This window comes from Anser cygnoides, chromosome 14 (genome assembly GCF_040182565.1).
Source record: "Anser cygnoides isolate HZ-2024a breed goose chromosome 14, Taihu_goose_T2T_genome, whole genome shotgun sequence".
NCBI classification, from domain to species: Eukaryota; Metazoa; Chordata; class Aves; order Anseriformes; family Anatidae; genus Anser; species Anser cygnoides.
Window position 1 is genome coordinate 1,775,848 of NC_089886.1, and position 10,287 is coordinate 1,786,134.

A 10,287-nucleotide genomic window follows, 5' to 3' on the forward strand; every position below is an offset into this window, starting at 1 on the left:
AATAATCTCTAGAACTGTGATGCTCGTGAGCACCCATTGGATCCAGTTACCCTACAGACTGTCCTAGTCTTTGCTATTAATAACTTAAAAGCCCACTGACGATATAGGAGACACTACAAGTCGCATTAAGAGCTCGACGTGCTGGCCGTGCCACCTCCCTCCCTGCCGGTTGTCCTCTCCCCTCGGCCTTGCCCTTGCCGGAGCTGGACTGTGGCCCCTGGCACCGCGCGTCGATCCTCGTGAGCTGCTGGAGCAAGTCGTTAGCGAAAACGCTTCATTTCAGCCTAGATTTTGATCTCTTTAGGAAGAGCAGACAATTATGAAGAAGCCTCCCTTCCTTGAGAGGAACAGGAAGCAGATAATTTGGTTTTGGTTTTGTTTGCCTCTGCATCGGGAGGTGAACGAGTTAACGACACCGCGTCGGTGGCTGCGCTGGGGACGCCCGTGCCTGGGGTCGGGGACGCGCGTCCCAAAGGTCCCATCGCCCGGCCCCGCACACGGGACCTCTCCTGCAGGGCCCGGCTGTCGGGCACGGGGAGCTCGGCTTCAGCCGGGGAGGTGCCGGTGCCTGCGGGGATGGGGACGAGGACGGGGACAGCGATGGGGATGGGAACGGGGATGTTTCCCATCGCCAGCCAGGGCTGGGCGCAGGGCATTTAGGATTGCCTTGGGTTGGGGAGGACCGGGTCAGAGCCAGGGAAGTGCATGCCATGAGGAGCTCAAAACACTGCAAAAACTATCTGACGAACTACCAGCGCTGGGATCGCTCGGTGGGAGCCGCCAGCCGCGGCCCGGCTGGGGGCTGCGGGTGCCTCAGTTGGCAACCGTGGTGGAGAGGCGCCGGTACAGCGCCTGCGTGAAGTTCCCCAGCTCCGGCAAGAAGTTGCGCAGGTAGATCTCGTTGTCGGTGCTCAGGGAGCAGCCCTGGGGAAGGAGAAGCGTACACGTGTGTGAGCGCACGGCAGGGTTCACACCTGGAAGCTGGAGGAGCTCCCAAAGCAGGCGTTTCACGTCTGCCTCCCAACCGCACCACCCGTGACGAGCCGCGAGGACCTGCCCCGGAGGTCGGGCACTTGTCCTTAGCTCAGGACAAAATCCCAGACCCAGCCACGTGTTCCGCCAGCCCCCAGCAGTTTCCCCCCAAGGAAAACCAAGCCCCCGCAGGGCTGCAGCACCCAGGGCCACCCCCGGAGGAGTGCTGAGATCGCGGTGCTGCGGCTGGGGGTGCGCAGTGCTCGCGGCCGGGGAGGCTGAAGCCGAGGGGGGCGAGGGCACCGCCGCTGGACCCTGCACTTACCGCCTTGCCGTGCAGGCTCTTCAGGTTGATGATGAGGGGCTCGTAGTCATTCTTGCACCTGGTGACCTTGGCGAGCGCCGTGGCAGCTTGGCACAGCAAGTCGTGCTCCGAGAGCTGGCGGACAGGAACGGTACGATCGTTAGACCCACGCCGCTGGATGAAACCATTGCTCCCCACCTAAGTGCCCAGGGCCGGCAGGAGGCTCTGCACGGAATTCCTACAGTGCCCTCACTTCATTTTTTTTATGGCCTTCACGCCCCTTGCCCAGCGGCGTGGGGAGGCTCAGGCCCCGGGCCGTGCCCGTTATGTAAGGTGCGGGCGGCTCAGCGGGGCGCAGCGGCCACCCACGGGTGCATGCTGGAGGCAGCTCGCAGGGCGGGTTCGATTTTCGGGACGTGAGCTTGCACCCAGCTCGATGCACTTGTGCGGCACAGCTCGGTGACTAATAAAACGCCCCCTGCTTTGTGGTCTGCGTGCAGTGTTGACAAGCGCTCTGGTTATGTCTGCATTTACTAAAAATGCGTTTTCTGCGTATCTGTAAAGCATTTGTTACCTTCCGATCCGTGAAAACGACCTGTGCCACTCTGGTGTCATTGCAAGGGACCTGGAGAGATGACACAAGTGAGAGCTGTCATTAGGAGACCGTCCCCAGTGGCACCACCCACAACCGAACCGCCGGTGGGCGAGGAGCAGCCGCTGAGCCCGCGGCGCTGCCACCGCTCCCCAGGGACGCGGTGTCCCCATCCTGCTCTCCAGGGCCCCGGTGCTGCCAGGCCCTGGCGCTGCCACCGCCACCAGGAGCGGGGACACCACGGTGCCACCCACCGGGCTCTGCACCAGGGCCTGCACCAGCATGGCTGCATGCAGGACGGGTGGCTCGGGACCGCATTTTTCTGCACCATCCCCATGTCCCCGAGCAGCCTCGTGCACCCCTGCGTGCTCAGCGCCCAAAGAGCCCCGAGCCTGGGCACTCGGTCGGAGCGGCTCCTGCATGCTTGGGTTGGTGGCAGCACCTGTGCACCGAGGATTGGCAGAGACAAAACCCAAAACGAAGCAAGGGGAAGAGTTGCACCCTCCTGGTGACAGCCCATGGGGAGAGGGGACGCTAGAAGAGGGCCTGAGCTGTGCGTGCCGCTGCTAGAAATCATCAATAAAGTCATGGCTATCAGAGGAGAAGCCACGAGGCGTTTCGGTATTTACCTGCACTCCCGTGTTGAGCTGCTGGATGCGGTGGGTGATCTCCGACAGCTTCAGCCTGGACGCGGTGGACGAGGTAGTCGTCAGCGGTCGGGACGAAATGAGCTCTACCAGGTAGAGGAGAGCAAAAGCAGCCTTCAGCGGGGAGAACATCCTGTCTCGGCCGGTGCGTGATCTTCCCCTCCGGCAGGCTCGCTGCGAGGACCTCACTGGCTCGCTGCTTGGCAGGGCACGATTTTTATAGCGCGACCAGGCAGCAGCATCTCCATCAAATACCAAATATAGGTGGCTTCCTGTGCTGATCTGGCAGCGGGGAGCAGGGCCCGGCTCCCCAAAGAAGGGCATTATGTAATGTTGACGGCACAGACTTTTCACCCTTTACCAACTTTATTTGCTCTTCACCGACCATGCAGATTTTAATCACCTAATTGATAGATGAAGAGATACCGAAATGGGAAGTCTAGAATTTCTATCTGCTCTCGGAGGATCTATCTGCTGTCGTCGTGCAGCGTGCTGCGGGTGGAATACCGTCAAGGTGAGCCCGGCAACCGAATGCATGGCAGAATGAAGCCAAGCAACGCTCTCCTGTCCCCAGGTTTCCTTGCCTCATGCATGGACAGGAGGAGTGATTGTTTGGAAGGCCCCACTGTGGGATGCCGGGCTCCCCTGCCCCGATGGCGGTGTCACACTGGTTTCAGCCCCATCCCAGTGAGAATTTGCTTGAATTTTGGTGCATTTCCCTGCTTGGGGACTGGACATTGGGGTGGGTTTGTGCCAAGGTGCTGCGGCTGCAGCCCCAGGGGCCGGTGTCACCCTGCTCTTAGGAAACCAAGGCCTAGAATAACACGAAAGCAGAAATTTGCTTTTGCACTTGAACGTGCACCCTGGCTGCCCCTGCAGCCGGCCTCGTCTCTTCTGGGCCAAGCAGGTCTGGGTCTGGCCCCTGCTGGCACTGCGGCCGCATGAGCATCCTCAGTACTGCAGCAGGGGATGCAGGGGGGAGCAGCCCAACGCTGCTTTCCGGGTGCCCGACCACCGACGGGGGGACCTGGCCACCACCGGTGTCTCCTCCTCCGTGGTGGTGGCCCCGCAGATGTCCCCGCTGCGGCTCGGCTGCCCCTGCTGCAAATGGGCACCACCAAGTGGGCACCCCTGCACCGCCCTGGGGAAGGAAATCGTGAGCGGCTGCCGGTGGGGGGGGAATAAATGAACCGAGTGTCAGAAAAAGATCACATTGCTTGGCCGTAATGGCAGCAGGATCTGGTAAGCTAAAGTAGCCAAAATCAGATTTGAAAGGAAAGAAAAACCTCGACACTTTTATCAAGATGTTAAACATCTGCAAAGAAACAAAAAAAATGCTCTTGCATGTAAAGGAAGAAGTAGCTGAGGGGTTTTTCTGGCGTGTGGGTGTTTGGCTTTTAACGAGGGCTCGCTCAGCTCTGCATCACGTATCCCCTCCTGCAGGGACGGCTCCTGCAGCGCCCGGCCTGGCACGGAGCCTGTGGGCCCCACACGGTGCCGGGCCACGCTGTGCCCCCCATCCCGTGCCATCCCCTGCCACCTCATGCTGCCCTGTGATGTCCCACCCCACCCCACGCCACACACAGCATCCCACGCTGATCCACGGCGCGTCAGAAAACCAGCGGTAGCTGAGGGCGACTCAAACACCTTTCCCTTAACCACGAGAGCAGCCACGCACCTGTGGTTATTTCCCACCATTGCTAAACCGAGCCAGCGCCGGGAATTTTGCGGTGTGAAATGTTGACTTGCCAAAACGGCTTGTTTCTCCCCAGAGTTCTTCCGTGCGTGTTTTGCAGCGCTGGGCTTGGTGCCGGCTGCGCCTCGCGGCTCCGCGCCTCCAGCCCCATGGCAGCCTCGCGGTGCTGCGGCCCCTGCCCAGGCAAACCCCAGCAGGGAGCCTGGGGAGCCCCGGCCGCCTCTTTGCTCCCGGTCAGAGGCTTGGAAAGAGCTGCAAATTGTTCAATTCCTCAGGAAATGTTGGAACGTTTCCATTTTCACAATTTATTCTAACTTTTCAGTAAAGCCAAGGTGTCGCGTGGTCCAACCAAGGGCTGAACTTTGCTTTTCGAGCAGCTCCCACCCTGTTTTGGGGCATTATTTTTACATTCGAAGATCTGACACCACAGTGGCAGGACTGGGCTGGAGCCCCCCAGCTTCACTGACATCAGCTGCTGACGTTAGCCTGAAGAATGCCGTTTTTCCTGGGAGCTGAAAAAAGAGGGAAGCGAGTCCCAGACGTGGAATTTCCCACAAAACAGAGAGGCTGGGTCAGATCCAGACGGAGCCTGGAGGTTTTCCTCCACAGGCACTGGGAGGGAGGTGAAGCCACTGGGGTGTGTGCAGGGCGGTGGAGCACAGCGTGTGTCTGTCTGTCCATCCATCCGTCTGTCCTAAAGCCCTATTCCTGCAGCAGAAGACAGGAGCTGGCACCTGCCTCCCCGCCGGGACGGGGTCTGGCAGCGCCGTGGGGTCCGGGCACCTCGGGGACGTGGGGTCAGGGGGGCACGGGGCTGGGGGCGCCCCACAAAGCCGCAAACCTGCGCCCAAAATGTCATCTCCCCCCAAGGCAGATAAAATCATTCCCCCAAACTATTGATACGGTAACGTGAACCTGATGATGGGAAAAGCTGACGTATCAATTCGGCTCGTGTGGGTGGAAAACGATAGCTAGAAAGTGAAGCTCGGTTCTGAGAAATGGTGTTGAGCTGGGGGCTTGCTTCCTCGGGCAGGAGGGGGCGAGGGACGGGGACCTCAGAGCTTTGGGAGTCCTTGGCTAGAAGGGAAACGAAATAACGCGCCCAGAGCATCTTCGGCCGCTGTGAGCACTGAAACCGGCAGTGGTATGAAACGACAAAGGGAACTTCTGCCTGGGCATCAGCCCCAGCACGGATGGTGCTGTCGGTCCAGCTGTCTGTCCCGAAGGGGTGGTGGCACAGGAGTGTGTCAGGCTGGACACTCGCCCACCGGTGTCCCCAGGCAGGGCAGGACACAAACCCCGTGGGTCTGGGAGCCGCTGCCATCAGGGCAGTGTGGAAACGAGCCCAAATCTAAGGCAATATAGGAAAAAATCATCCTGAGATTAAAAGCATACAAAATGCTGCTGCTGCTATTTGTCACAAAACCAATCCAGGCAGAGATGAAACCCTCAGTGCGACCCAAACCTGACTTTTGTGTTGCCCTCCTGTCCAAATTCCTGCCTTTTTTCTTTGTTTCAGCAGCGAAGCCCAGGCTGATGCCCACGACCACCGCAGGCAAAGGAAGAGCACCTGGGCTGGCCGGACAGGGCAGTGCTGGTGGCAATGGATGGGGTCAGTGGAACCTGAGGGAAATAAATAGGCACTGCCAGCAGGTAAGTCTGATTTTAGCGGGTGCATCTCCCTGTGGCAGCACCCCCTTCTTGTTCCCGGCTCTGTAGGCAAGAGGGGAACTGTGGCCCATGGTTTTAGATGGGCTGGGTTCGTGCCTTTCAGGTCAGGTAGCTGCAGCCCTGTGCCATTTGCCCCGGCACAGGACAGGAGAGGGCACCGGCGGTGCCGGGGTGTTCCCAGCGCACAGCCACCTCCATCCCCCTGCTGCATCCTGGCAGGCTCAGAAAGCCTCCTCCAGGCTGCCCCGGCACTGGGAGCAGCCGTGCGCCCTCCAGACCTTGAGCTCAGCACCCCAGCTCGTCCCACGGCTGTCCCAGCTGCGCTGGGTGACGGCTCCTGCGGAGGGACGGGGTCACGCAATTAAGAAGCGGTGCTGTGGTTCCTAAGGCCCGGGGGGTGGTATAACGGGGATGATATAAACACAGAATCACAGAACCATTCAGGTTGGAAAAGCCCTCCAGGATCATCTGCTCCAACCACCCCCTACCACCAGTGTCACCCACCAAACCCTGTCCCCAAGCACCACGTCCAGCCTCTCCTTGAACACCCCCAGGGACGGTGACGCCACCACCTCCCTGGGCAACCCGTCCCAACGCCTGACTGCTCTTTCTGAGCAGAAATGTCCCCTCATTCCCAGCCTGAACCTCCCCTGGCACAACTTGAGGCCGTTCCCTCTACTATTGCTAATTATCTCCACGAAGAGGCCAACCCGGCTCTTCTGTGATTTTTGAGGGCTTGATTTTGGACAAATCACCATTTTCCCCTTCCCAATGACAGCCAAACTTGGCATTTTAAAAAAACCCTCGGAGAAGCCACATCCTTTTTCTTTCAGACCATTTACTCATGCGTGCTGCTCCTCAATTTCTGAAGATGGTGGAGAAGTTAAATAAAACTTTTTATAACACGAAAATGTGGGTCACAATATAACGCCTAGCATCAGCACATGCAGTATCTCTTGAATCAGTGGTTGAGTTTACAAACCGTGTTTCAGAATGCATACGCGGCCAGCTGGAGCCACCCCGCTTCCTTCAGCCAGCGCAGCTGGAGGGGATGGTGCGCGACAGAGACAGCAAACGCAATCTTTTATTTTTTTTCTGCATAAGCCAAGTTACATGGAATAGGATGGACCAGATGAAGGAGAAGTTGCAAACCGCATCTCGTTTCCCAAGGGTGCGATCTTGCCGTACGCAGGGACCCAGCGCTGGCTCCTGGCAGCTTGCCCAAGGGGGTAGTAAACAAACTGTCATACCGAAATAGATTAGAAATGATATTTAGTGTGACATTTAGATGCTAACGAAGTTACAAGGTGGCATGAAATTATTAAACTTTTGATAGGATCGTCTATTTTTTATTGGCTTAGTTTGCGGTGTATATTTGTAATCATGTCTTTTTTCTTTCTATTTTTCGGAAGTGTTAAACACACAGAGTGCTTTGGGCAAAGCTGCCGTGTCTGTAGCAGCCTCCAAGCATCCAGCACGCTACTCGTACAGCATCGCCACTATTGAAGGAAGTGCCAGAGCTTTACAAGTGTTGGTTTTTCACTGCTAGCACAGCCCCCACTTAGCAACAGGGCTGTTCAGACAGCGATGTCTCTAAGGCCATTTTTTCCTAGTGAAAGTATCTGTCTCCTCGCTTACTGAGTGCAGATAAATGACAATAAGTTACGTTACTGGAGACAGAAGTGGTGTGGCATGGAGCTGGTGGTGGGGAAGCAGTTAGCCCGAGCTGAGCACAATGCAGAGCTCCATCTAAGGCAGAGTCCCAGCAATAAAGCCGGCCCTCCGCCACGGCCGAGGCTGCGGGCAGCAGAAATCCCGCTCGACCCCAACCACGCTGCTCGGAGCGGATTTCAGCCCAGCTGTGCCTCTTCCTGGGCTGAGCTGCCAACGTTTTGCGGGCACTGCACTGGGGCACTGGGGGCATTGGGGACACTGGGGACACTGGGGACACTGGGGGCACTGGGGGCATTGGGGGCACTGGGGGCACACTGGGGGCAACACGGGCTCTCAGAGCCGCGGTGGTGCCGGCTCGGCTATGGAGGCATCGCCCCAGGCAAGTGCCCGTTCTCCGGGGCTGAGCCCATTGCTCTCGCACCCGCTGGCAGTCCTGTGAACACGTCTAAAATTGTTTCCAGTTTTCATCTTGGTTCTTAAATCTAGGCACAGCCCAGTGGGCCTGTGGCCGCGCTGCCCTTGCCATGGGGTGTGCGTGGTGCTGCGGGGCTGGGATTTCTCTGCCGATGGCTGGAAATGAGCCGCGGCTCCAACCGAAATGGCAAGCGGGGAGGCGGTTCCTGCTCAGCTTTGTCACCTGCCCAGGTGGTTACCTCAATACAGCCGTGCCCCGCTTGCCTTCAACCGCCTCTTGAATCACAGAACCACAGAATCATTCAGGTCGGAAAAGCCCTCCAGGATCATCTGCTCCAACCGTCCCCCTACCACCAATGTCACCGCCAAACCACGTCCCCAAGCACCACACCCAGCCCGTCCTTGAACACCCCCAGGGACGGTGACGCCACCGCCTCCCCGGGCATCCCATCCCAACGACTAACCACTCGTTCTGAGAAGAAACGTCTCCTCATTTCCAACCATTCTTGCTTGGTTTTGTGCTGCGGCGGCACTGCACCTTACGTGGCACCACCTGCCAGGAGGAGCCCCAGCCCCTTCCCTCCGGACATCCTGCTCCTTCCCACCCTCGCCCGGGATGGGAGCTGCCGGGGGCAGCTGCCACGGAGCGGCTGCACCGCGGCGGCCGAGGCAGGAAGCTGCGGCGGGGCAGGGATCCCCTTGACGTGGCTCTGGGGGCGGCTGACAGCGCCGATCCGTAGCACCCCGGCTTCCTGTGGGTGCGGGAGGGGAGGCGGTGGCGGTGGCAGCGCAGCAAACCCCGCACCGTGGCCGGTGGCAGCCCAGCACGGCTGCGCTCACCCCACAGCGGTGCCGGCCCCACTCCGTCCTCGCTTTCCCCAAGGGCTTTTTCTTGCCCACGAGCAGTGGAAGGCAGCGAAAGCATTCGGAGTTTCTCCTGCACACGATTCCCACAAGCGCGGCTCTTCCATGATTTTTGTCTTCCAGGCGAAATCAAAACCGTGGGGCTGGTGGTGTCTGCTCTGCTCTCACAGCCATAGGTTCCTCCTTGGAATAACCAAGTGAAAGGCACGAAAAAATCTGAGGGGATCACTGGCTTTTTGTCATTTTAATGCTGACACTTAATGGCAGAGGAGTTAGCTTCCCAACGCATTTTCTATACTTTTTCCAAGTTCTGACAAAAATTCTAACCCCAAAATGCATGTAGGTAACACTTGCAGCTGGGGCACAGAGAAGGGTTGTTAAAAGCAAAAGTGTACCTAAAATTTGTTATAGGGGAATGGCAACCTGTGTCGTTATCTTGTTTGGGGTAAGGGGGAGGAGAAGAAGGGGAAGCACGGAATCCACAAAGGTAGAGGAGTTGCTTCTGAAGATGAAGTAATTCTTCATGAGCCGGGATGTATGTGTCACGCTAAAATAAACAGGTAGTACAGGAAAATTTGAAAATTCAAAGTCATTTTTTTCTGTTGATTAGATCTTGAAGAAAATTCCCCTTCAGGAAGTAGTACTAGAGTCAGTGAAGCTTCTTACTTAAAACTGCAAACGTAATGCATGTTAGTAGCATTTTCCTTTGTCTTCTTTCTCCCCCTCCCCAGGTTGGTGTTAATTGCCTTTTCAGGGGATCGGTGAGTGTAATTGCTAGGAAGTCCCATTCGTATGTTTATTTTTGAGTGTTTTCCCCAGCGACTGGGGCACCTTGACTCTAACAACTTGCGTTTTCAGAAAATTCAGGTGGAAACAATCCTTAGTTCAAGTGCTGTTTCTGGCATTACTCTTCCTGCTGCCACGTCCACCGACCCCTCTGGTGCTGTACAGGGCTATGGAGACGTCCAAGCAGACCGGGGCTGCTGCTGGGTTTTAGCTTCAGATGTTTTCTAGATGCTTTGGCAGGTGCTGTCCCTTTTTACCTTGAAGGGCCCTGCAGGGCCACAAGGGGCACAGGGCAGGGCCATGTCACCATGTCACTGTCCCCTGCGGTGAAGCCCTCAGGGCAGGGGGGTGGTGGGGCTGCCTCTGTCCATGGTGCTAGAGTAGCCCCAGGGCACCTTCCCCTGCCGCCCTCCCAGAGCAGGAGGAAAAGGCAGACTACAACGTTCCCATGCTCATTCCTGTGTTTTCCAAAGTAAAATGCCCTGCTGTTGCTGAAATTAACTTTTTTTTTTTTTTTTTGGTAGTGGTTTAAAGATTCTTCCTTTGAAAGTGAGCTTTAGTCATAAACTCTCAGCTAAGGAGGTTCAGGCAATCACTGGTGGCTGCAGATTTCAAGAGCTCTAAGGCCAGCTTCTGGTTGTGGGCTTGTACCCACATTTAGACATAG

General features: G+C 57.3%; 1 protein-coding gene across 1 annotated transcript; it reads right to left on the reverse strand.

Annotated features, from left to right (window-relative positions):
- Window positions 1-392: 392 nt before the first annotated feature.
- On the reverse strand, window positions 393-2,852 carry LOC106032713 (uncharacterized). Its single transcript, XM_013175752.3, has 4 exons — window positions 2,498-2,852; window positions 1,851-1,901; window positions 1,298-1,411; window positions 393-924 (listed from the first exon to the last, which is right to left on the reverse strand). The coding sequence occupies exons 1-4, from the start codon at window positions 2,837-2,839 to the stop codon at window positions 814-816; spliced, it is 618 nt and encodes a 205-aa protein (XP_013031206.3). The 5' UTR covers window positions 2,840-2,852; the 3' UTR covers window positions 393-813.
- Window positions 2,853-10,287: the final 7,435 nt, after the last annotated feature.

What these genes read in the sequence shown, in the direction of transcription:
- LOC106032713 (XM_013175752.3), bottom strand. Translation starts at nt 2,839, where the DNA reads ATGCCCTTCTTTGGGGAGCCGGGCCCTGCTCCCCGCTGCCAGATCAGC. An exon ending in AGCTCAACACGGGAGTGCAG is followed by an intron (nt 1,902 to 2,497) that starts GTAAATACCGAA and finishes TCATCTCTCCAG; the next exon opens with GTCCCTTGCAATGACACCAG. An exon ending in TCGTTTTCACGGATCGGAAG is followed by an intron (nt 1,412 to 1,850) that starts GTAACAAATGCT and finishes CCTGTCCGCCAG; the next exon opens with CTCTCGGAGCACGACTTGCT.